At 37.9% G+C, this 26,628-nt stretch overlaps 1 protein-coding gene and 1 long non-coding RNA gene across 9 annotated transcripts in view; one reads left to right on the forward strand and one right to left on the reverse strand.

Moving 5' to 3' along the window:
- Positions 1 to 26,628, forward strand: part of SLC38A4 (solute carrier family 38 member 4) — a 62,450-nt gene that overhangs the window by 31,310 nt on the left and 4,512 nt on the right. For 2 of the 6 annotated variants that reach the window (XM_073327973.2, XM_073327976.2), the window contains exons 2-15: positions 6,998 to 7,216; positions 9,036 to 9,126; positions 12,961 to 13,076; positions 16,492 to 16,565; positions 16,681 to 16,773; positions 18,164 to 18,245; positions 18,347 to 18,429; positions 18,542 to 18,600; positions 19,019 to 19,297; positions 19,419 to 19,498; positions 20,679 to 20,779; positions 21,639 to 21,763; positions 23,726 to 23,870; positions 25,138 to 25,235. In XM_073327973.2, the coding sequence (XP_073184074.1) occupies positions 7,098 to 7,216; positions 9,036 to 9,126; positions 12,961 to 13,076; positions 16,492 to 16,565; positions 16,681 to 16,773; positions 18,164 to 18,245; positions 18,347 to 18,429; positions 18,542 to 18,600; positions 19,019 to 19,297; positions 19,419 to 19,498; positions 20,679 to 20,779; positions 21,639 to 21,763; positions 23,726 to 23,870; positions 25,138 to 25,235 (1,545 nt within the window). In that variant the 5' untranslated portion in view covers positions 6,998 to 7,097. Of the gene's footprint in view, positions 1 to 2,179; positions 2,305 to 2,628; positions 2,691 to 5,373; positions 5,426 to 6,997; positions 7,217 to 9,035; positions 9,127 to 12,960; positions 13,077 to 16,491; positions 16,566 to 16,680; positions 16,774 to 18,163; positions 18,246 to 18,346; positions 18,430 to 18,541; positions 18,601 to 19,018; positions 19,298 to 19,418; positions 19,499 to 20,678; positions 20,780 to 21,638; positions 21,764 to 23,725; positions 23,871 to 25,137; positions 25,236 to 26,628 lie in introns of those variants that run through there. The other 4 variants (XM_073327974.2, XM_073327977.2, XM_073327972.2 and 1 more) reach the window with 4 other exon arrangements.
- Positions 20,682 to 26,628, reverse strand: part of LOC140905183 (uncharacterized) — a 111,528-nt gene continuing 105,581 nt past the window's right edge. For all 3 annotated transcript variants that reach the window (XR_012156782.2, XR_013635201.1, XR_013635202.1), the window contains one exon: positions 20,682 to 20,832. This is a non-coding gene — a long non-coding RNA (uncharacterized LOC140905183). The remainder of the gene's footprint in view (positions 20,833 to 26,628) is intronic.

Here is a 26,628-nt window from a genome sequence, read left to right on the forward strand (position 1 = left end):
GGCACAAATTCTTATCTTATTAAACATGGCTGTTAGGTTTTGTTGTGAGGTCCTTTAATGAGGTTTGGCCTACATAAACTGAAAGTCCTGGTAGTTGTGAATGTGTGGGAGGCATTTTGTTTGCACTTGCAAGCCATTCCTCATTTCAAGTACTGCTAATATCGGCTGAGAGGACCCACCTGATCCTTCACCCAGCTGAAGACTGTACGTGCTGTCAAGTATTAAGGCTTACCAACTGGCACTGGTTACCACCAATAGCACTAACTCGGTTTTCAAACAGAGAAACAGAGCTCTTCCGCATACAAAACCTTGCAAGTACAGAAGATAGTTGAGCTGATGCCTCCATCTTCTGGCCTTTCCACGTTTGAGGGCCCACGTCAAACCTCCTGAACAGATAAGATCTGTAATGGATATTTGGACTGTTGATGACCACCAGACAAGCTTTCTCTGAAAGGACATCTTTTCAGGGTTGTATGCAGTGTTGTTGTAGCTGTGTTGATCCCAGGATATTAGAGAGACAAACCTGAAGAAGAGCTCTGTGTAAGTTCGAAAGCTTGTCTCTCTCACCAGCAGAAGTTGGTCCAATAAAGGGTATTACCTCACTCACCTTGTCTCATCTTTTCAGGGGTAGGTCTGGGAGTTGGTCCTGGAGTTAAGTGACCAGATGCTGTCCTAGGGGCTCCATCCAATGATAATGCACCCATTAATAAGGGCAGGCTAGCATCGCTATGATTGTGGGAGAAAGAAAAGAAAGTCACTCTTTTGAGTCCTCCGAACTTGGCTATAAATAGAAGGTCATGGCAAATTACTAAATGGTAGAACTCATGTTCTTGGTATTTAAAAAATAAATGAAAGCTAACCTTGATATATATTTTTTTCCGTTAGGTCAAAAAATAATTAAAAGTAATTTTTACAGCTGCTCCTGAGTTGATACTATGTTTATTGCTGAATTCCCCTGCCAGGTTTTGTGGTTTGCAATCACATTTTCATTTGTTTAAAGAAATGTTTTTCTCTCCCCTGTTGCTGCACAAAACACCATATAAACAATAGGGGGAAATGGTAAAACTGACTACACCCAGTTTACAAAGTAAACAAACTGAAAATCAATACTTTTTTCCTCTAATCTCTTTCAGTTACAGTAATAATAGGGTTTACTTGTAACAATAGTAGTTACAACATTTTGGGGCAGAATTGTGATTTTTAAGTTGACTGGGGCCTATTAAATTTTTAAATGACACAAGCTCTTTTGGACAGGTTTTCAATAATGTTTTTTTATTTGTATGACTTAGCTCTCCCCCATCAAAAATGACTGAGAGAGACTGGGTGTGTGTATTTACAAAGCCAATTTTAATCGAGTGAGTGTAATCCTTTCCATAAAATTAAAATAATGAAAAACCATTCCAACTTGCATCTTCTCTAACATACAATCAGTGGTTTGATCACTATGCCCATATAGTTTATTAAGAATTATTATAATTATTATTCAGTTAGATAATGGAGCACAAATCCTAAACTGTGTAACTGATATATTGAAACGTAGCTTCTCCTCAAGTATGCGTTTCAAATAAATAAATAATATTAAATACTTCCCATATATAGTGCACTACATATATTAGAATGAATCCTTGCAGCAGCCCTAGGAGGTAAATAATTACAGTAAATAGTCACCATTTTCCAGATGGGGAAACTACCACAAACACAGGCCAAACAATATGTCAAAGACCACACCCTATAGCCCCAATCCTGCCTAGGGAGAACTCAGTTAAGGATCTGGACCTAATTCAGTGGTAGACTGGGAATGAGAACACAGATGCCCTGGCTATAGGTCCTAAACCATACTGTCACTCACTTTCATAACTAAATTGTGTAACTGTAACTTTGATGCTGATGAAAAATTAGTTTAAAAATATTGTATCTCTTCCTTGAGCATCGAGATTAGCAAACTAAAATAACAAGGTAATCTACATCATCCTGACTATGACACAAGTCTAGGTAAAACTTTCTGCAGATATGCGTTTTGTTAGAACGCCAAGCTCAGAGAGCAAATACCTCTGATGACTGATTGCACCAGTAAATTGATTTACCTTTTTTTTTTTTTAAAAGAGCTGACGCAAGTTTGACAATGGGAGGTGTTGGGGTATCGTTGTTGCTGATTGGTTCATCTGATACACTCCCATTTGTCTTTAAATGATTGTCCAGCTGCACAAGGACTCAGATGAGCCAACTTTCTATTACAGGTGCAAGTTAAGATATCACTTGCTTAGAAAGCAAGCAAGCAAGCAAGATAACGTGTTTGATTTGGAGGTAAACCTAAAAATGTACCTTTACAATGTCTATTCATTTTATTGTATACTTCTTCCACTTAACACATTTTAAGCTGAAGAATTTGAGAAAACTTTGTGCAAATGTAATTCATTTGTAAATTTAAATGAAGAGTGAAGAACTGGCAGTTAAGATTTGCTATACTGTAGTTGTAATTGGCATTAGCAGGTGTATTTGTTTTTATAGCAGGCATGAAATTCAGTCCCCTTTTTTGGGCAGAAAATCAAATCTAAGAAAGAAATGAAACAACAGGAGGTTTCTAAAGTTGACCAGTTAATTAGGAATGATATGCTCGTGTTCTTTTAGGGCCTCTGGTTAACTATTGAGAATTTTTATCAAGACTCTTGGTTTACCTGGCTAATATTCAAGTAAGTAAATGAATATGAAAATAAATTGTTCATTTTAATTGTGTGTTTATTTTAAGGTAGCAATTATGGCACTTTTCGTCTTCAAATTGCTTTAGAAACAACATTAATTCTTTAAATGCATTGTCGTTGAGACTAAGAGTCAGGAAAATCTACTGATTCATATACAGTGATAGGACATAAAAGTACTAGCCATTGCAAAATGCTTGAAAATGCAACTGTTAGGCAAATAAGGCAAGGTCACAGATAAACCTAATTGATAAACCTCAACTTATTCATAATCCTACATGCAACACAGAAAGTAAATCAAAATTGCTATGAAATAAAATGGAAAAACAAGTTCATGTTTTTCTTGTTTCATTACATATTAAAAAGCAATTTGAACACATTTTCTGAGTATCTTTTAAAAATTATGTTCTATTCTAAAGCAAAGCAGATGAACTTGACACGAGGTTTTGAGAGAAATATTGCTTTAGAGGGGTAATGCTTTGTGCGTCCAATATTTTCATTTTAATGTAATATCTTAAAAGAAAAAAATCATCCTTTTGTTTCAGTCTGCCTTCTTGTTCCACAAGAAGCAGCAAAAGCCTAGGCATGTTATAGCTGGATTTAAGGAACGTAGTTAAGCTAGTAGACTTTTCTGACATCTATACCTAAGGGAAAAAAATAGTAGTGGTCTAAAATAGAAAAAGGAGCTGGTTTATAATACTGCCGCTTAGCATAGCATTTGCAGTTCTTCCCTTTTTTTATGCCTGTGCCTTTAGAAGTGCTTTGTGGGGGAAAAGACATTGTTTCTAAACATTGTAGCTTGTACTTCTTAAGGTAGCAACAGCAATACACAGCGGTGGCTGGCAGCCGAGTATGTGAAATCTGGTTTACATCTTTGACATATTGGCCAGCTATTGGAAGATTGGGATTTTATGTGAACAGTGTATTTTATGTGAATAGATTCTTTTGAAGGTGAAGTGCATCAGAGATTTTGAACATGCAGGATTTTTTTCCACCCTAGATACAAGTTAAAAATAGGTTTGCCTGTAGTTACTTGTCTGAGGTGATCATATTTCAGAAGTTTGCTCAATAAATAACTGATTCCACACAGATTTGGGTAAGATTAACTAACATTTCAATGCATTGAGTGCCTTGCATAAAACATGCCTTGGAAATATTTATAAATTTCTGAAAAAAATTGACCTTCCAATTATGTGAATAAATAACTTAGATTCTGCTAATACTTATGCAAGTGCCCAAGTTTACTTACATGAGTATTCCCAGTGATTTCAACAAAATTTCTCATATGAGTAAAAAGTTACATATACATATTTGCAGGACTGGGACCTAAGGATTGGACTGTAAAAAGTCTGTAATCTGCAACATACATGGTAGCAACAAAATATATATACACATATTAATTAGTAGTCTTTTTAATTAAATAAAGATGTATACAATTTCAGAGAGAAAAGGTGGGTGAGGTAATATATTTTATTAGACCAACTTCTGTTGGGGAAAGAGACAAGTTGTCAAGCTACACAAAACTCTTCTTCAGCTCTGTTCAGCTGTAAAGCTTGTCTCTTCCATCCACAGAAGCTGGTCCAATAAAAGATATTAGCTCACACGCCTTGTCTCTCTTCTATCCCGGGTCCAACACAGCTACAACAGGACTGCAAACTACAATTTAAGATTTCATTAGGTATGAGAAGTGTTCAGAGTAAGGAACGCTATCCTGACAGAGTGACCGATTAAAATTTTTCAAAATAAATGCCCATGGAATTGAGGTGCAGCAATGTGCTAGTCTTCAGTTAGGCCCTGATCCTGCAAGCCCTTATGAATGAGAGTAGCTCTGGGCATGTGCATATTCCCATGGAGTCTGGAACTACTCACATGCCCAAAGTTACTCGTGTGTACGCAAGAGTTTGCAAGACTGGTGACCTGGAGAGAAGGATTTCAACAAATGAAGGGTCCAATCCCCCAAACACTGATGAAGATTAAGGGAACTACTTGTGGTAATAAGCACTACACTCATTAGTAAGTGTTTACAGGATTGGGACCTAAAATTGATGATGATTCAGTACCAAGCACCTGATCCTTAAAACATAAATAATTTTATAGTCCTTTGAGACAATAAGTAAAATGACTCACTTAAGTGTTTGAAGGATCAGCCTTTAAAATAGAACCTATACCCTAATACATATTTTCTGTCATATTCTTCTTTCCTTTCCAAATATAGTACAGACTGTGCAATACAGAATTTCTCTCTTAACCTAATCTCTGTGTAAATTAATCCATGGTAATGTTTCTGCTGCACTGTTCTCTTTGTTCCTCAACACTAAAATAGTCAGTATAGCAGGGGTGATACAATTGGAAGAATATTGCTAAAGTGAGCATTTGTTAGTGTTCACAACAGAGATTTTCTTCATCACTGGCAGGTTGTGTTCGATTGCCTGATTTTCTTAGATATAGATTTAAAATAAGCATCTGGATACTATATGAATCTGCTGCTTGGAACGCAAAAAAGTTTGGTTTTAGAGGTACTGTTATGAATGAGTTTACCATTGTCTCAGCAAGGACCCAGTTCTTTTCTTTACTTCAGCTGGAGTTATTCATGTCCTCAGTGGGCAAAATCAGACCCTTGGAATGTAAGCCTGCCTAGCTATCTCTGACCTAATGCCAGATTCAGTAATCAGTCTCAGTCTAAGTGCTGGAGTGGCAGCAGAAAGGAATAAACAGAGCAACTATCTCTGGTAGGAAATTGGCAAAAACACCTTGATATTCTTTTGCTGTTCAATTATTAGATAAAAATAAATGTTACTAGAGTAAGGTAATTTATTGTAGTTTTTGACACAAGGTTAATTTTAGCTCCAGTGTTGGTGTTTAAAGTTTACATTTACATTTTACACACACATTTTAATGTTGTGCTGCTAAAAATAAGTTTGAGACTGCAGATGTTAGGAATGGTATATTAATGGCTATATAGACTAGTGAAGGTTTGGTAATTAAGTGAGGAACTAAACATCCATGAATGCAAAAACTGGAGAATTTTTAATAAGTAATTGCATGCTTAGGGCTAGAGTAAAGCAAAAATAGAATGCTGCTTGTGCTGGGTTTTTTAATACTAATTTGTATTCTGCAATGTTTCTAGGCATTTAGTTATAGCATTAAGAATACAGTATTTTATTTTCTGGTACACAACTCAGGAAATATATGGTGGATTCTTTTAATGTGTTATACTGGGAGGCACAAGGATAAAGAATTTGGGTCCATAGTTCAGTAACCAGCTATATGACTTGCGGCCAGTCCCTTCATCTCTCTATGCCTTTGTTTCCCCATCTGTGAAATGGGGATACTATTATTAAGTCATTTTGGTAAAGCACTTTCAGAAAAAAAAATGCTGTACAACTGCATAATATTAGTGGTATATTATGAAACTTGGGAATGAGTAAACAAATGTAAAAGTGTATCTGTAAACTGAGATTGTAAGTATAAACTCATGTTAATGCCAAAGACAAATCATCATACTATTTATATTATAGAGTATATGGTTTATATTGGGCCATATAAAAAGATAATTATTTATCCAGATGATTATTATTATTTATCCAGACCCTCTCATGAGACTAAAGGCATATTAAATTATGTAAATATGTAATAATTCTGTTTGAGAGATAGTTTTAAATTATATAAACTATCTAAAAGTTTTGATGGACAAGTATTAAACTGAGATGTGATAGGGTGAAGTGCATTGTGCAGCCAGCAGCAGCTTGATTATTTTTAACATGTAGCCATACTTATCTAGCAATATATGTTTCCAGACACCAAGTATTTCCTTCAGAAAAATAATTTGACTGTAATGTCTTCATATGATGGTCAGTAAAGTTTATATATAGCATTTCCCTATCAACAACCCAACCCTGATATAGTTAATCTCAGGTTAAGGGTGCATCTTAATGATTATCCACGATATCAATTAAAAAACAAAATAATTTTTCCCAGATTTTACATTAAATCTGTTTACAGTGATAGTTTTTTTATAGATAGACTATATATACCTGTGTTTTATTATTATTCTAGGAGAGCTTGGAAACCTATTGTGTAGGTCTGTCGTCTTACATTTTGAGAAAGACTGAGTGGAAAGATGCTGTATAAAAAAAAAAAAAAAAAAGAGTATTTTGCTTGTATTTATCCAGAATTTTCCCAAGCTGCAGCAGTTGCCTCCCTTAATGTTATTACGAAGAACAAACACAAACAGAGGGAATCACACTCATTTATCTAATTTGAGGAAAATTCTAATGAGTTATTTTGTGATCTGTTTGCAGAACAGAGTGTTCTGAAAGTTAACACATGGTGGAGAGAACCTGTAAGCAGAAGGTACAGTATTGTTTACACTGTAGAAGCTAGAAAGCGCTGACCACTCAAATGGATCGCATGGAACTGCAAAATGTCAACATCAAACTTGATGAGGAGAGCAATAGCGGAGAAAGCATTGAAGACAGCTACACGGATATAATAGATCCAGAAAAAGCTACTATTAGCAGGTATGTACTTAAATAAAAAGGGGTTTATGTTCAGACTAAAAAGAGGTAATCAAAGACTAACACATGCGATACACCAGGATTTCACTTATGGCATCCTGAAATTAAATTCAGATTAGGTCACAAATTAAAACTGGTTTGATTGTTTAGTGGCTATTCCCCAAATCACAAAATCACTGCACTCTTTAACATGATTATCGTTGTGGGTAGAATAGCTGAGATATTCAAGGTCAATAGTGAGATGCATTGGTAAAAATCTGTGCTGAGATTTGCCAGCACTGACTGTCCAGTTCATGACTCTGAACACAAGCTGTCCAATATCATAAACATTCAGTTCTCATAATACCTGTATATTTATAAAGGCAATTACAGGGTTCTCTGACACCTAGATTCATATAATTACTGAGTTTTAGCACATTGTTTTCACTCAAAATTGTTTGTTTGCAATTTATATAATCAGAGGTCTCTTAGTTTTAAAACATGTAGTCTTCAAACTAATTTCAAGACAAAGCAATGGCCTATTAAATATACAATTTCAGTGTGAAAGTTTTATACAGAGAAGCAGTTTATTTCTTCTTTTACTCTACTCCTTATTAATAGAAAAATTTCTGGAGAATGTCTCCGTTAAGACCAAGAAATCAAATAGAAATCCAATGATTCTCTGAGCTAAAGTTAATATTGAGTGTTAAGAAACATCACAATTTTAAGTCCTGCTTTACTGAGGCAAAACGTCAGTAAAAATCAGTAGGAACAGGAGGGTTCTGAGCAACACTGAAAATCAGGTCGCATCATTAAATGCCAAAATATGGAGGTAGGAGCATAACTTTGGGAACCTACATTTGAAAATCCTGGCCATTGTTCTTAGATGACACACATGGCTCCAGAATTCAATTTAACTCTTAAATAATATGATATTTCTTCATTGCCCCTAAACACAGTCATGAGCCAAAGTTCAGGTCTGGATCCAAACTTTGGCAAATAGGGGAGATCTAGGATTTCACACTGATCCTCTGTAAAGATAAGGTTTACCTAGAAAGTCCACTCAAATATTCCCCAGGTGTGTTTGATCCTGTAGTTCCATTTAGGTTCATATCAGTATCTTCTATTTTAAGGCCCTGGTCTTGCAATTAAATTTGCTAGTGTTGATCCCTGCACCTCTAGAGTGTTCTAGGGGTTCTATGCTAGCAGATCTGAGTATAGGATCGAGATCTAAAGACAAATTATACATAAGAATTTAGATATGGTACATACATTTTGTTGGTGGGAAGTGGTTTTGTTTTATATCAGTAAATAATAGCAATTCTTCCAGGGTGGGGTTAACAGTAATAGGGTTCACAGAAATCTGTTTTGAGGAGGGATTAGACATGGAGAGGTGGATACTTGGCTATACAGGGCTTCTGAGGTAAAGGGTAGCCTGTAAGAATGTAAATAAAATGAACAGGACATATGATATTGGGAAGGAAAATGCTGCTAAGGAAGACAGCACTGTTGACAGAAGTTGGGAAGTGCATTCAAAGCTACGAATCTGCCGTGTGTGGTTTAGATTCTTTTAAAACTAAACAAAGTTCATAGGCCCAATCCTGAGTGTCTCATTCAGTTTTAATTCAGTGCTTCCTTCAATAAAACTCCCATTGACATCTGTGGGAGTTTTGCTAGAGGAAACACTGAATAAAACTGAGTAAGGACTTCTGAATACAGGGCCTGACTGATGCAGTTGGAGTCTTTCCATTGATTCCAGTGAGCATTGAATTGGACCCTTAGTCTCTTGTGCGTAGTAAACTTATTTTATTGTTTTCTTATTTTGCTCTTTTTTTGTGTTCAGTCAATTTGCTAACAATGATGCAGAAAGTCAGAAGTTCCTTCCAAATGGATTTCTGGGCAAAAAGAAATTGGCAGACTATCAGGAGGAATATGTAAGTTTATTATTAGTTTTTAAGTAATAGAAACAGGAATATAAGAAAGTAGGGACAATATACATGAGTCTCTTTGCAAATGTAAACAGCGTTACTGCAAAGCTCACCAAAGAATCTTACCAGCATATTCTGTTTATTTCTGCCTTAGTCGAGTGGTTACGATTTGGCTGCCTGGATCGTTTAAAGTATTAAATCGTGGCTCTACTCTGCTATAAACATGGCATCACAAGCTTCTACATGGATTGTGTCTCAGTGATTTCTAGATAAAATATGCTCTGTTTACATGTACACAGGCATTTTCTTTCCAACTACCAGCCCTGCAAACTCACTCTAGCCTCTGATAATTGAGCTGGGGGTCTTTCTTTCTTCCCTGCCAACCCCAATAGTAAAGGTTCCTTTGACTAAATGCTGCCCTCAATAACTCTGTGCCAGCCCATTGGCCCAGAAGGTCCAGTAACAACTATTAGCTTTAAATTGACTTACACAGGTGTTACTGAGGGTAATGTTTGGCCCACAGAATATCTATTACTGCTAATGATAGAGAAGCTTGAATTTTAAATCTCATGTTCAAGCTTTCAGGTAGTTAGAAAGAAATCTTGTAACCTGTAAAGGAGCAAATAAACACACACCCAGCAGTTCCAGTTTTAGTCACATTTCAGTTTACAGCCAGACTTTAATGTGATCAGTTTAAAACAGTGGGGCCAGATGTGTCTTATTTACACCAGGTTTCAGAGTAACAGCCGTGTTAGTCTGTATTCGCAAAAAGAAAAGGAGTACTTGTGGCACCTTAGAGACTAACCAATTTATTTGAGCATGAGCTTTCGTGAGCTACAGCTCACTTCATCGGATGCATACCGTGGAAACTGCAGCAGACTTTATATATACACAGAGAATATGAAACAATACCTCCTCCCACCCCACTGTCCTGCTGGTAATAGCTTATCTAAAGTGATCATCAGGTTGGGCCATTTCCAGCACAAATCCAGGTTTTCTCACCCTCCACCCCCCACACACACACAAATTCACTCTCCTGCTGGTGATAGCCCATCCAAAGTGACAACTCTTTACACAATGTGCATGATAATCAAGTTGGGCTATTTCCTGCACAAATCCAGGTTCTCTCACATCCCCCCCACCCCCATACACACACAAACTCACTCTCCTGCTGGTAATAGCTCATCCAAACTGACCACTCTCCAAGTTTAAATCCAAGTTAAACCAGAACATCTGGGGGGGGGGGGGTAGGAAAAAACAAGAGGAAATAGGCTACCTTGCATAATGACATTATTATGCAAGGTAGCCTATTTCCTCTTGTTTTTTCCTACCCCCCCCCGCCAGATGTTCTGGTTTAACTTGGATTTAAACTTGGAGAGTGGTCAGTTTGGATGAGCTATTACCAGCAGGAGAGTGAGTTTGTGTGTGTATGGGGGTGGGGGGGATGTGAGAGAACCTGGATTTGTGCAGGAAATAGCCCAACTTGATTATCATGCACATTGTGTAAAGAGTTGTCACTTTGGATGGGCTATCACCAGCAGGAGAGTGAATTTGTGTGTGTGGGGGGGGTGGAGGGTGAGAAAACCTGGATTTGTGCTGGAAATGGCCCAACCTGATGATCACTTTAGATAAGCTATTACCAGCAGGACAGTGGGGTGGGAGGAGGTATTGTTTCATATTCTCTGTGTATATATAAAGTCTGCTGCAGTTTCCACGGTATGCATCCGATGAAGTGAGCTGTAGCTCACGAAAGCTCATGCTCAAATAAATTGGTTAGTCTCTAAGGTGCCACAAGTACTCCTTTTATTTACACCAGTCTTAGGTCCCAATCATGCAAGTGTATACATGCTTAGCTTTACACACAAGTAGTCCCACTGAACTCTAAAGGACTTCTCCCATGGGCAAAGTTAGGAATGTGTCTAAGTCCTGGATGCACAAAGGGAGTTAAGCATTGGGATGCTGAACAACAGCACCTATATTTTAGGCATCTAGAAAATCACAGGAACACACTGCAATCCAGAAAGCCTGAGTTAGGCTCTTAGACTGTGATTCACAAAAGCCAGCATGCTAGACAGGAAGCCGTCTAAGCTAGCCAATGGGAGATGCTGAACGGAAAGGTGTGCACTAAGTCCTGCCTCTCTCTCAGAGATAGGTGCCTAAATCCAGACTGCAGGGAGGCCCCCTCTGCTAGTGATTCAGAGCTGGGGAACCCGCTTTGGAGTCAGGTGCCTATGCTGTTTTTGGAAGAAGCTAAAGGGCGGAGGATGGAGCACTCTCATCAGGCTATCCTGATGTGGGAGACCCTCAGTCTCTCCTGTTGAACCTATTCCATTGTGGATCAAAAATTAAAGAGTCATTGGGGTGGAGGTAGAGCAGAGAGAGAGCAAGTGAGTGAGAATGACTCTGTAGCCTGGTGGGCAGAGTACTCACCCATGATGTGAGAGACCCTGGATCCAGTCCCCTGCTCCACTGACTCTAATCATTTATTCAGAGTGGAACAGATTCAACAGGAGAGACTGAGGGAGCCCTACATCAGGGCATCCTACAGCCCAGTGGTTAGAGCACTCACCTGAAAGGTGGCAAATCCCTTCTCCCCCTCTGGAGTCTCCCACATCCTAGGTGAATACCCTAATTACTGGTCTAAAAGCTATGAGAGGGAGGTCCCAGCTGCTTGTGTGAACTCATTTGAGGGGCCTGATCCAGATCAATCCCTGAACATGACTTATCCAGGCAATGCTTATCTTTCCCCTGCTTTGTGAATCATTCTGGGAGACAGGCACTAGACACCTAGAGGGAGGCAGCAGTGCAAATGCCCAAATACAGAAACACAGGTGTCTCAGGAACTTTTACTGGAGCAATATGGGTGCCAAGGGAGTTCAGTAGGAGCTTTGTGAATCACTGTGGAGCCTAAAACTGGGTTTTAGATGGCTAAACCCAGACTTAGGTGCCTAAATCTGCAGTTTAGCCACCTAAATACTTTTGTGAATCTAGGTCTAAGTTTTTACAGGATCAGGACCTTATATTGTAAACTTTTTGAGGGAGGATTGTTTCTTCGTGTGGTTTTGTGGTCTATAAAATAACCTGAACCCTACTATAGTATAAATATTTAATAAAAATTCCAAGTCATTCACTGCAAAGTGAAGTTACTCTACTGGTGTAAATGAGAATACAGCCCAAAGAGCTAGGTTTTTTCATTTTTATATATTGGTATTTTTCTTTATTCAGGCCTGTTATGACCAAAAAAGATGACATTTATGATTCTTAGTGACGCTGGGTAACTGTAGTCATTGCTGGCAGTTTCATTTTGAAGGGTTGTTAGTATGGACATAACTCTACACCCCATTTGGACAAAAGAAAAGCTCTGGTGTTGATGCTGCAAACACATACTACCTTGACAGTACTTGAAGTGAAGGGAGTTCTCATAATAGTACTATACTTAGATTGTAAGCCCTCTGAGGTAGCTGGGGCTCCTAAAAGAACAGGAGTACTTGTGGCACCTTAGAGACTAACAAATTTATTTGAGCATAAGCATCTGATGAAGTGAGCTGTAGCTCACGAAAGCTTATGCTCAAATAAATTTGTTAGTCTCTAAAGTGCCACAAGTACTCCTTTTCTTTTTGCGGATACAGACTAACATGGCTGCTACTCTGAAACCAAGTATTAAATGTTACGTACTAGTTCTGTAGTAAAAAATGTTGGTAAGATCAGGCAGCGTGGTAAGACAACATCCATAGTACTCAACAGAACAGAGGAAGGGAAAGCCAGCAACTTGAAAAAGCACAGTTTTACATTGCACTCATTAAGGCACAACTTAACTACCATTTTTGTTATTTTCTATAGCATCCAGGAACTACTTCCTTTGGAATGTCAGCGTTTAACCTGAGCAATGCCATCATGGGGAGTGGCATCTTAGGGCTGTCATATGCCATGGCCAACACAGGAATTATACTTTTTGTGTAAGTATTCAAAAGTGGTCAGAAAAGTGGGGAGAATATAATTAGCGAGCTATCAGTGTTTCTGTGATTAGAGAAAAATGCTTACGTGAAGAACCACATTTTATAGATAAAGAGATTTTTAAGGTCTCCAGTAATGAAAACATTTTAACAGCATTGCAAGACTCTGTCTAATGATGATAAACCACCCTAATTTCAGCTGTGTTTTGTATTAGATTCATTGCTGGGAATTTATATTGTCCAGTCAAAAACCAAAATTGGAAGGACAGTGTACTTCTTTCTCCTAAAATAACAGCAGCATTCCCACTATTTCAGCACAGGCAATTCCACACAAGCAGTAAAGTATATATTTATTTATATGTTTATAATTATAACTTTGTCGAGACCGAGGAAAAATACTTCATGCCCATATAACTCTAGCCCTGAAAACAGAAAGTAGGGGCTGAATGCAAATATAGCTACATATTTACCAATATTTAATGTCAGCCACTCTCTCTAAAGTCTGTCTGTACCACTGAAGACAGAAATGGCATGTCGCTGACATACAGTATGTACACAGCATATGCTTTGATGGACACCAACAGACATCTATGTGCAGACATCCCTGGCTACCCCTATCAGGTTGAGAGAGAACATTTAAAAGTTGTCCCACTTTAGTAAGTGGCTTTAGTTTTATAATCTGGTTGTTTATGTGGGCCTTAATGTTAATCCTCCTTTGTTTAGTAGGAAGCCTAGAATGCAGTGTGGGTGATTGCTTTACATTACAGGAAAAATAGTAAACCTTCAGATCAACTTGCAGAGTTTTCTCTGTGTGATTCCTCTTGACTTTTGGAAGCTGTGTAACAAAAACTCTGTAGCAGGTTCTGAAACTGTATACTTAGATCCCAAGAGAGAATGGCATCTCCTATTTTTGGATGCAGAGTTTTTGCCTGAAATTAATTATGAGTGCAGATGCTACCACTTGGATGGCTAACTAGCTGACAGCACCTGCAAATCAGGTAGTTAAATGTCTTAGTGGGAGCATTTGCTCTCACAGAAATGGAAACTGGTTTTAAAAGGGAGTGCTCTAGAGCCAAGAAACTTTGAAAGGCTTTTTAAAAAACTCTTTAGAGTTCAAAAACTCTTCTTCCTTAGGGTGTTCAATAATAACCAACCCAGCTATGAAGTATCTCTATTCCATTGTATATTAGCCCTGGCTAAAAAAATTCTACTACATCTTCTAAATCCTAACTGTTAGCCACAGTTTTCAACGTGCGGAACCCTAACAAATCTTAAATTTAACAAACGCTATCAGAAGCCTCGTCATGTTAACTTTGGCAGAAGTAAAAATTGGCACCTTTAGACTGGGATAATGTTTAAATAGTGCCATCTAATAAAAAACAAACAAACCCCTTTCTCCACCCAGCAGCTCACTTTCTGTCCTATCACAGTTTCATACTTTGGGAATGAGAACAATCTCCCTTCTTGTGGTGGAGCATCTAATTTAAAAGCAGACAAGTTTGTGGAGGATATCATTACTTCAGTGTCAGACATATACTTGCTGTACATAATCCTGTACTTATAGATTCTGACTTTAGCTTTCAAAAGGATTGAAAAATTCCATTTGCCAAATGAAAACTACTGTACTAATCCTAATTCAGGTTATATTTACGGTCATTAATGTATTGTTCAGAGATGGCCCAAATGCTCCCTTTCAGTGAGATTTTACAGAGGAGGGGAGAAAGGTTTCTAAAGTTCAGAAAGTTTAATCCTGTAGCACCCTCCCCTGCATTCTCCCCACATGGGGGAATGGTTTGCAGCTGCTTGGAGGGGACAGGGGATGTGGCTTTGAAATTCCACAGCTCTACAAAATCCACAAGGAACTCAGGTCCCAACACCACACAGATCTTAAGGATCTGCATGGTGGACCAGCACCTTTACACCGACCCCAGTTCCTCTTTCCTCTTGTACTATAGCTAATTCAGGAGCCTTGCTATCATTCGATTCCTTACGTACCTTTCTTAATGGGGTAGAATGATCAGCATTAACTCCCATGTGGATTTTTCACACAAATCTTCTGGTTAATAAGGGAGTAGGCTACATAGAGCACCCCAGAATATCTCCCCCAAACTATGTACAATTCAGTCATGCAGTGTTTATAGGAGCTTTTCACAGGCTGAAGGCAAGGTGGTGAGCAGTATGCTGCCCAGAATATAGTGACTCATAGACTTTAAGGCCAGAAGGGACCATCATGATCATCTAGTCTGACCTCCTGCACATTGCAGGCTACCAACTCACCCACCCACTCCTGTAATAGACCCATAACCTTGGCTGAGTTACTGAAGTTCTCAAATAATCATTTCAAGAGAATCCACCATTTACACTAGTTTAAACCTGCAAGTGACCTGTGCCCCATGCTGCAGAGGAAGATGAAAAACCCCAGGATCTCCTCCAATCAGACCCAGGGGGAAATTCCTTCCAGACCCCAAATATGGTGATCAGTTAGACCCTGAGCATGTGGGCAAGACCCACCAGGCAGATACCTGAAAAGGAATTCTCTGTAGTAACTCAGAGCCCTCCCCATCTAGTGTCCCATCACCAGCTGTTGGAAATATTTGCTGGTAGATATTTGTCCTGAAAAAGTCACATAAAGCATTAATTTCTTGCATCAGTAGTTCTCAAAATACCAGCCATTGAAATCATGTAGAACTGAAATAGTATGTGGAGGAAGCTTGAGGGTAGTCAGAATTATATGAATTCAAGAATCAGTATCTCACAGCCTGCCAGCCAGGATTAGAAGCTAGTGCTGTATGCTTTCAGAAAGCAAGATTTCCAGTGTCATACAGTGCTCTTTGCTATCCCTGATCATTACGTGAGATCTCTCTATATATCCATAGTGTCAAATATGAGCTCCTAAGCTCAGGCTCCACAGTTCACAGGCAGCCAAATGCTCTGATTTTCAAACATAGGGGGTAGCCAACAGCTCCCATTGAAGTTGTTATGGTTTTCAGGTGGTTCAGAGGTGCTAGGTAAGTAGAGAGGGTTAAGTTACAATGTCAGTAAATGAGTGGGAGTCTAAGGCCCCAGATCCTGGAAGGCCCACTCATGTGGAATCCAATTGACTTCACTGGGGCTCTGCGTGGGTGCAGGAATCTGCCTTTGCAGGACAATGCAGAATTAGTGCCTCAGTGAGTCTAAGTAAGTCTCTAGAGGCAAACTAAGGTGGTGTAACATGCATGTTCAGGTTGCCAGAGGATGTATAAATAAATTACAGCCAAAGCTTACCTCTGCCTTCTGGCCAATGTCGCCAGCACTCAAACTGGTTTTGGGATAATGTACATATTAAAGTGATGGAGAGCAACTCAATATATGTTCTGTTAAGTCAATTTATTATCTCTATTGTCAGCTTCAAGATTCTAATTTCCGTTATTCCTTACAGAATCCTACTGCTCAGCATAGCAATATTATCACTCTATTCAGTTCACCTTTTACTGAAGACCTCAAAAGAAGGAGGTATGAGGACACTGTTGGTTAACTGAATGTTCATGTTGCATGCACATATTTCTCCTTTAAATATGTTTAATAATGTGCCTTTTTACAGTCCACCATGTTTTCTTTTTGCTTCTAGGCTCCCTAATATATGAAAAACTAGGTGAAAAGGCATTTGGATGGCCTGGAAAATATGGTGCTTTTGTTTCGATTATAATGCAGAATATTGGTGGTAAGGGCAAAATGTTCTTCTAAACAAATATTTTAAAAATAAACACTGGTCTCCCTTGGTAGCACATGTCCTCAGGCTGATGTGGATGCCATCACGGACTGAGCACAGTGGGGTAAATGGTCCCCAGTGATGTGCATAGCAAAAATAGGCAGACACACTGCTTTTCACAGTAACAGGAGAAAACTGGAGAAAGGTGCTCAGCAACTGATTTGCCAGATCAGTTATCTCTTGACACCATATTTTATTTTGGGCCTGATCCTATGAGATGTAGAGCACCCTCGGCTCCCATTCCCCAAGAGCTTGATCCTGCCACCATCATTCACACAAGTAGACTTTACTCACATGAGACATCCCCATTACATGCATACCAGTCCCAAGTTATTTTCCACATAAGTAAAAGTTGCAGGATTGGGTCTTAGCTCACTGGAAATGAAATGGAAATGTGTATGGGCTCAGTGTTTTAAAACTTGGTACTGTTTGGAAATCTCTATTATCTGGCTGCCAAGCACAATCAGCCATCCAGAGCAAAAGAAACTTGTCAATCGTATAGCAATTTCATAATAACTATACTAAAATAGTAGCCATTCGCAATAGAGAGAGTTTCACAATCAGGCCTTCTCTTTTGATTGGCTACTATGACTTTTCAAAGACCCCATCTATGAGTGCGTAACAAACATGCGTGTCTCAGCTTCTGTCCTTCCTTACTGAAGCCCAGATATCAAATACAGTTTAACTAGGCAAGGAATTATACTTAGTTGATGAGAAAGGAATATAACACAGGGAAAACAAAGGTTAAATAGGTTGACAGTTTGGGAAGAGGGGTCAGAAGTTGAGGCAGCCAAGTTTATTATGAGTAATGGATGGACAGTTCTGAGGAAAACGGTCCATTAGAGCAGCAGGATTTACAATAGCAAAGCCAAGAGACGGGGTAAAAATGTGTATTTCAGCATAACAACAACTCGAGTGCTCTGTTAATTCAATAATAACTATATCATATTCAAAGACTGAAAGTTACTTTTAGTTCAGAATATGGCTCTTACCTTATTAATAGGGAGCATGGTCAAGTTATCATCTGTTTATTCACACTGCCAATTATGGTACGTAAATGGTGATTTGAGCACCAAAATACAGAACAGTCTAGGTACCATAACTTAGATACCCAATTCTAAAAACTGGACGATGTAGTTCATTTCATCTACATGTTCATATAGTTAAGCAAGTTTGACTAAAATCAATGTATATATTGCATTTTCAAAATAATGCATAGTTTATCATTTCTCTTTTTTTTTTTTAAAGAATGCTGACAGTAATGAGCATTCTTTAAAAAATGCATACCTGCATTGGAACCATATTATTCTACTTTACTTAGCTGATGTGTTTGTTTTTTCAGCAATGTCAAGCTACCTCTTTATTATTAAATATGAACTTCCTGAAGTAATCCGAGCATTTCTGCATCTTGAAGAGAATTCTGGGTATGTTTGTTTTGCACGACCTATGACTTCAGTGAAAATATTCTAGTTAACCTTGGCAGAAATGATTAATATTGGTTTGATTTCGTTCTTTTCCTCTTTAGAGAATGGTACCTGAATGGTAACTACCTCGTTATATTTGTGTCAGTTGGAATTATTCTTCCACTTTCCCTTCTAAAAAATTTAGGTAAAACTATTTCCTCACTTAAAATATATTATTTTGTTTCTTATCTTGATTAGTCATCTGAATTTATGTGTGGTTTAACTGCATGTGTTTTTTTTTTATTCTTTCTTTGAAGGTTACCTTGGTTATACGAGTGGATTTTCACTTACCTGCATGGTTTTCTTTCTCACTGTGGTATGTGACTATATGAAATATATCACTAGCTATAACCAAAAGTAGGAAATACAGAATCTTTAAATAATTAAGAAACTTTAGCTGTCTTCTCTGTACTTATTTATTATTACTAGCGTTTAGAGGCTAGCCTGGTCAAGACCCTATAGTGCTAGGCACTGTACATGACAGTCGCTATCCCAAAGAGCTTACAATCTAAAAAGCAAAACATAACAGGGAGATGAGACAAAAAGCAAGGTGGAGGCAGAGTAACAAAACTAATAGGATATGCTCAATTCCTAGCCAAGCAGGGGCAATAATCACAATTTGCTACCTTAAAACATTAAATGTTCAGCCACTGATGTTTTCAGTCAAGGGTGTAAATAGAAGCCACCTTTTCAAAGCTATAGACTTGTGTTGACATTTTCTATTCTTATTGTAGGTTATCTACAAGAAATCCCAAATACCTTGCCCTCTCCCTGTCCCGGAAAATAGCGTTGGAAACTGGACCTACAACAACAACTCAGTTCCAATGCACTTAGTGATGTTACCAAATGAGTCTGTTAATTCTAAAGTGAATTTCATGATGGACAATACACCTGGGCACACCACGGGTTTTGAGGAGGCAAAAGACACCCTACACACAAGTGGAGTGGAATATGAAGCCCACAGTGATAGTGATGACATGTGCCAACCCAAATATTTTGTGTTTAACTCACAGGTAAGGGAGATTCCGCAGAATCTGTCTATAGCCATTAACTCCACACCTAAACTGCTGCCAAACACAATACATTCAGATGATTCAGTAGTGAATACTCATATTAAACACCTTTGTTTTTCAGACTGCCTATACAATACCCATCCTGGCATTTGCATTCGTGTGCCACCCTGAGGTGCTACCAATATACAGTGAACTTAAAGAGTAAGGCTCTTAACTTTACTTTTAAAAACAATTGTCACACACTTCCATAGTTAACCCGGTAGCAATTATCAGATCACTTTTTAGTGTCCAGCTTTAATCAATGATGTACAAATTCTCCCACTAATGGTTTGTTGCATTCCATAATAAGCAGATATTGATGATAAAACATACATCAGATTACTGACCTGAGGTTTACCTCAGAAGAGGCAATAAATCTTGGTATTCCTTGAAATGAACTGAAATTTTATGAAATATCAATTACCAGAAATATTTGGAAACATTTCTGATATGGTCATGAATTTAAGCGTTGCACAACACCAAAAATATTTTGATGAGTGAGACTCCAGTCCTGCACCTGTATCTGTCAGTGCTCACGTTTACATCTCCCAGAGTCCCATTGACTCTCGGTGGGTGCAAAGATCTGCGCTGCAGGATCTGGCTGCAGGAATAAGGACTGTATCATGTAGCAAAGATTTTCTCATGCAGTCTGATTGAATTCTCATTAGTCAGTAATTATTTCTTCCAAATTTATGCTACAGCCAATCGGGTGAGGTAATTTATCACACACATCCACACTAGCCAGTTTACATTACTCCATATCTTAGCATTTTTGAGCTCTGAGGAAGTAAACTTACGGATGCTTAATGCCCATATCCAGCCAATCCTAATTCAGGACTTTCTTGTAAAAATATTTAACCAATGTATATATTAAAGAAGAATTGATCTTACCTATTCTTCTGTCGGTCCCTGATCCTCAGTGAAGCTCTGCACTGATACAAGTGTACATTCATGCAAATCGGATGGTAGGATTGGGGCCTAGAATTAGAAACAATGCTTTTAGATTTCAGCACCTACATTTTTCCTTAAACTTCAGTCTGAAGTTGATGTTCTATAAAAATGTAAATAGTTAATTTCAACACTATCAGGTTAGCAATGTAAAACTTTTATATATACAAATCATTCTGAGCTTTTCTGTACTGTGTGACACTGGAGTTTGAAACAAAGGGCTTTAAAACTCACTTGAGTTTGTTGTAACATTGATTTAGGGTTAGTTGCTTTGAATTCACTAACTAGTGACAATGTTAGCAGAATACAGCTTGGACTCTTAGTTCACTAGAAGGTATGTACAAATATAGACTTTATAAACTATTTACACTGTTATTCTTCCCTTCCTACCCAGCCGGTCACGAAAGAGGATGCAGAATGTTTCAAACATCTCGATTGCTGGAATGCTGATCATGTATCTGCTTGCTGCTCTCTTTGGTTATCTTACCTTCTACGGTGAGTCAGAGCCATATTCTCTGTAGAAGTTTCTCAATTCTTTTAGAGGTTATCTGTAGTGGTAAGAATGAACAGCTGTGTGGGTCATGACTGCATGCATTCAGAGAACAAGATGCTGTAGATGTCACACTTTCCACATGGCCAAAGGAAGCAAAGCTGGCGATACTCAGCAGGTTTTCGCAATGCAATGGAGCACTTCTGTCTCTAGCTCTTACACCACTGCTACACCACTGTTACAGCTTCACCTTTCCTGAAAACAGGTGCAATACATCCTAGTGTACAAAAGGCCATAGGGATGGATTACCTGGTATAACTTAGTCTGTAGACATAGTAGACCATATGTTACTGCTGCTGCCCTCAGCTTAAACTTGCACTGCTTTTTACTTTATTAATTCCTCCATTATGACACGGAAGCATTTGGCACATAACAGTTAGTGCTGCACATAATAACTGCATGTGGAATATTTTCAAAACAAGTGTCCACTGTCCCTTTTAGAGAAGCAGTTTAGTCCAGTGGTTAGGGTGCCAGACTGAAAGCCAGGAGTTCTACATACTTTGGGGAAGTCAGTTTGCCTCTCCGTGCCTCAGTTTCCCCATCTGAGGCTTATATAGCACATTTTGTAAAGTAATTTGAGATCCTTGGATGAGACACATTATATAAATGCTGAATGTTATTACCACCAACATTTCTACCACAGAGGGACTGATGTTGAGGAAAACTTGTATCTAATCAGTAGCATGTGTCTGACGACAACTGCAGGGACACACCCTCTTTCATCTTGCTACATTATAAAATCTTAGTTTTGAAAGTATAGATCGTGCCTGAATGAGCTTAGCCTGTTTTCATTTTCTTTTGTAGGAGAAGTTGAAGATGAATTACTTCATACATACACCAAAGTGTACACCTTCGACACCCCTCTTCTGCTGGTTCGCCTGGCAGTGCTTGTGGCTGTCACCTTAACTGTGCCCATAGTCCTTTTCCCTGTAAGTAAATATAGCTTCTGAAGATTAAATCTGAGCAGCGTATACACATGGACTGTAATTATCTATTTTTACATTAATTTTGTCATACTTTAACATTTAAGAGAACTAAGTTCTGGGATTTTATGACATTTTCTGTTTTCTCATTTATATTTCACCTGAGACAAACAGCTGCACTTTTGGGTAACTCGGAGTACTGAACATTTAAAAACTGAAGCATATCAAAGCCAAAGGATTATTGCCAAGTGTATCTGTGGGCTCCTGTGTACTGTATTTAACAAGATTAGCAAAATTAGGCTGGAGTGTTAGTGATCCTGAACACCTTCTTGGGACAAATATTCGTAATAAAAAATAACAATATAAAGTGAGCACTGTACACTTTTTATTCTGTGTTGTAATTGAAATAAATATATTTGAAAGCAGAAAAAAATCCAAAAATATTTATAATAAACTTAAATTAGTATAAGTGTTTAACAGTGCAATTAAAAGTGTGAGTGATCACAATTCATTTTTTTAATCGAGTTAATTTTTTTTTAGTTAATTCCTCGCGTTAACTGCGATTAATTGACAGCCCTGCTCTTTATGCTCATAGTTGAAGTAACGGATGTACTAGCTTCTGGGGCGTAAACGCAGCCAGCCGTACAGAACCAAATCCAAATCCTGTTATTGATAGTTGAAGCCCTATCTGCATCACATGCTTCAGCAGCTCCCATGCAACTGACTGATCCTATCAGCAGTTCTGGGTTTCTCAGGCTACTGCTGTATGATGACCTTTAATTATTTGAAGTATTCAGCATTTTTATTCTTTTACAAAAAAATATACTTCGCCTATCAGAGTTTTTAAATTTACCTTTGTATGGCATTAATCACCAATGAAACTTAAATACGGGTTTAATTTCAAGTGGAACCACATGCCAGATATAACATACTGAAAGTGTCACATAACTGAGTAGAGAGAAAGAGACTAGTGCGTTAGCTGGTATAAATCAGCATGAGGGCCTGGCCTAGAATTTTTAAAGCTGTTCAATATTAAATTCAAAATCTATTATTTTAAACCTACTTATCTCTTCACAAGACTTAGACCTGAAACTCTAAAATGCAGATCTCTCAATATTTTTTAAAATGTAAAGACTCCCAAGTTTGACAGAAATTCATACTCCTATTGAATTACCCAACTACTTCAGAATCAGCTATTATTTTAAAAGATGGGAATGATTTGGAGCATATGTTTTTTAAAAGTAAATGAACAGAATACTGTTCTACTTCCACCCTGAGGATCTCTTCACCGCTGTGCAATAGTGCAGTGTAACACTATCTGCTGTTGCCAAATGGATTTGCTGTTGACCTTTTACCTACTTATCTCTGCTTGTATAAAAGCAAAGAAACTATGTTCAAATCTGTGATGAAGTCACAATGAGCAAAGAGAATCCGCTCTCTATATGTCTTATAAATACAATTTGGAATATTATAATCTTCATATCTGTTTATTTTTTAATTTTGTTACGTATTTTAAAATGGAAATAAATTACAGCATGATCTTGCTACCACTGAAGTAAGTGGTAAAGCTCCCACAGACTTCAGTGGAATCAGGTTCAGGTTTCAAATAACTCATCTGATTATATTTCATAGATACATACATTTTTCCTCTGTTAGTTAGTATTAGTTATGGGGTTCTTTGAAATTTCCTGATAGCAGCACCTTTTAGTGGAAGAGACTTTTTTCTCCCTGATTTTTACACCCTATTTACTTGTCTTCTGCCCAGTAAATATTTGGGCTTCTGCAATAAACTGTGAACCCAAGCCTCAAAACTACATCCGGGTGGTAAAAGAGTTTGCATTAAGGGAAGAAAATGAATTAAAATATATTTCTTTGTTTAAAATTTCTCACTGGAATACTAGCACAGATCTTAAAGGAACAATGAGTTCCAAAATCCACTATCTTCTGCTTTTATTTTTCCTGTTACAGATCCGCTCATCAGTCACCGCATTGTTGTTTCCCAAAAGGCCATTCAGTTGGATAAGGCATTTCCTGATCGCAGCAGTAATTCTTGCATTTACTAACACACTTGTAATTTTTGTGCCTGCTATTAAAGACATCTTTGGATTCATTGGTAGGTTTCATGAATATTTTCAGTTTATTATGTTAATCTGTATCAAAACAGAATGCCTTACATTCATATATTGGAAGTGTATTTTGTCTCATTTACAATGCAGTAGCTTCAGTGCACTTATTCCTGATTTTGCACTATAAGGGTTAAAAGAAAAAAAAAAAAAGACTGAAAATGACTCATCCAAGCTAAATGGTACCAGACTTTAGTTGGCAGCCTACATAAGTCACAGAGAACAAAAAAATGTCAATACGTTTCTTTTCAAATTTTGAGAGTTAAGAAACTCCACCATCTATAGAACTGGTCAAGATGTTTTGAATTTCCAAAATTGGATTAAAAAAAAGAATCAGGAAAAAGATTTCTTCCCCTGATCCCCCAACACACACACACTTGTTTTCTGTCAGTTTGAAAGTGTTGATTCAGGAATCAGGAGATCCAAATACTCCTGGAGGAAGTTTCCCCTGCATTTATAGTACTGGCCTCCTTTTCATTTTTTATGTTTTTTACCCACTCCTGGTCTGTAAAGAAGGTCTATGTCACTCAGCAGAATTGCCAATATAGTTTATAGTCTCTTTTTTCATTATATTATTGGTTAGAAAACTTTCTACTCTGAATGAATCTTACTATGAAAATAAATATGAATAATTGTATAGTAAGTTAAACCACAGTGGACAGAACCTTGCCAGTGATTAAAAGAACAGCTTTCCGGTCCAGAGTTTGGGAACTCACTAAAATAATCTGAATTAAACTATCTGATGGAATTCATAGCACAAGCCCACAGTTTGCTGTAACCTTTTTAAAAGATTGAAAATTACAAAAAGTCATAAAGCAGAAATATGTAGACTTAGGGAAATTCCACAAAACTGCCATATTGTTGATAATTTATTAGGATAAAGAGAGTGTCTTTTAGTTGTTCTAAAAAACAAAGGAGGAAAACATGACAGTCCAAAGTGACTGGCCTCTCTCTGAAATGCAGCTCATTTTGAAGTCAGATAGTTATAGGAAAAAAGCAGATTATGCCTCCCAAGGAAATAACAACACTGGTGTATACCTTAGCCTTCGCTCCCAATGAGAGATACTTTTTTCAGTCTCAAGGGTGAACATGTAAAAAAGTTATGACTAACTGAAAACACGATGTTATAATGAAAACCCTTGCACAACCTGAACTGTAGCTGAGCCTGTAGCTACCACTCCAGGTATACTTTCTTTTCTGTAAAATGCTGTACATATTTCCATATTAACCAGAACTCAATTATGGTTTCTGTTCCAGGTGCATCGGCTGCCACAATGTTGATTTTCATTCTTCCTGCTGCCTTCTATCTACGGCTTGTTAAGAAAGAACCTTTGAGGTCACCCCAGAAGATTGGGGTGAGTAAAGTAGGGGGAATTACAAGAGGAGGGTTTTTTGTTTTATTTTGTTACAATTATGTACAAATTAGGTACAATTAGCTGTTGTTTCACATTGGTTGTTACAATTATGAGCCCAAATTGGCTTCATTAGAATTAATAACCTGTATAAGGTCTGTGGGATTTTGTCCTATATTATGAACTGCAACACTGGCTCTTACACAAGGGATGGAGCTGACCAGTAGATGGTTCTAAAGTCCCTCAAAAGAGCAGTGGAATCCTATGGTCCTTGACTAGTTGTGTTCAGTACATTAGTACTCTTGAGAAATGCTGGGCTTGTCTACACAGGGGGGGTTAAACCAGATTAAGAAAAATTAATCCAGTTTGAAAACGCTTGTGTACACAAGACACACTTCATTGTAGCTAGGCTTGGAAGGATTAGATTCTTAATTGGTAAATGCCAGTAAACATCAGCTTCACCATACACACACACAAAACACAATACAGAAAATCTCAGGAGAATGTACAAAATATATGAACAAAAGATGAAATCCTAACCCTACCAAAGTCAATGGCAAAATTCCCATTGACTTCAATGGGGCTGAGATTTCACCCTTAGGGTATGCCTACATTGCAGGGAAAAAAAAAAAAAAGATGTAGTCTTAACTACATAAGCCTTTGGCTGCTGGAATCCTGGCTGGGACAGGGTAGAACTAGCAATTATAAATGACATTACTTTAGTTTGGCTTTAGATGAGCATCATAAAATTAGAACAGAACAAGATTTGTCACTGCAGCATCTGCTCCAGAGTAGCCAATAATTAAGCACACAAACTTGACTAGATTATAATCTGTATATGCATGAGGTCTGTCTCTGTTTTTTTATGCTAGAAGAAATGATCAGTGTAGGCATAAGGAGGCTTGGTAGGACAGTACATGGGACCCTGTACCAATGCTACTTGTGTTAAAGCTGCATCTGTCTGTTCATGGCATAGTGGAAGTTACCTGGTACAGGCACCTGTTTGAGAAACAATAAATGGACCATCGTTTTGTGATGGGCTAAATGGCAATGCGTGGCTGAATTAACATTTGTTTTAAACCACATGTAAAAGCATTTACTCATTTCAATGCAGCCCCTAGTTAACATCTAGACATAACACACAACTGCCACATAACTTTAGAACAAGTGGCTGTCTCTCACAGAAGTAGTCAGCAGTGGATTAGGAGGGAGATTGCACATCACAGTTAACAGGGATATTGTAACACTGATTAATAGAGGTATTTAAGATCCTGATTGAGGTAGGTTAGTAAACATACAGGAGGCATATCACATATCCACAGCATGCATCCATATCATGCTAGGCTCTAGCGAGTGATATTAATATCTTCTTTTCCTGAACACTAAGATCTATAAT

The sequence above is a fragment of the Lepidochelys kempii genome, chromosome 1, assembly GCF_965140285.1.
Source record: "Lepidochelys kempii isolate rLepKem1 chromosome 1, rLepKem1.hap1, whole genome shotgun sequence".
Classification (NCBI taxonomy): Eukaryota; Metazoa; Chordata; order Testudines; family Cheloniidae; genus Lepidochelys; species Lepidochelys kempii.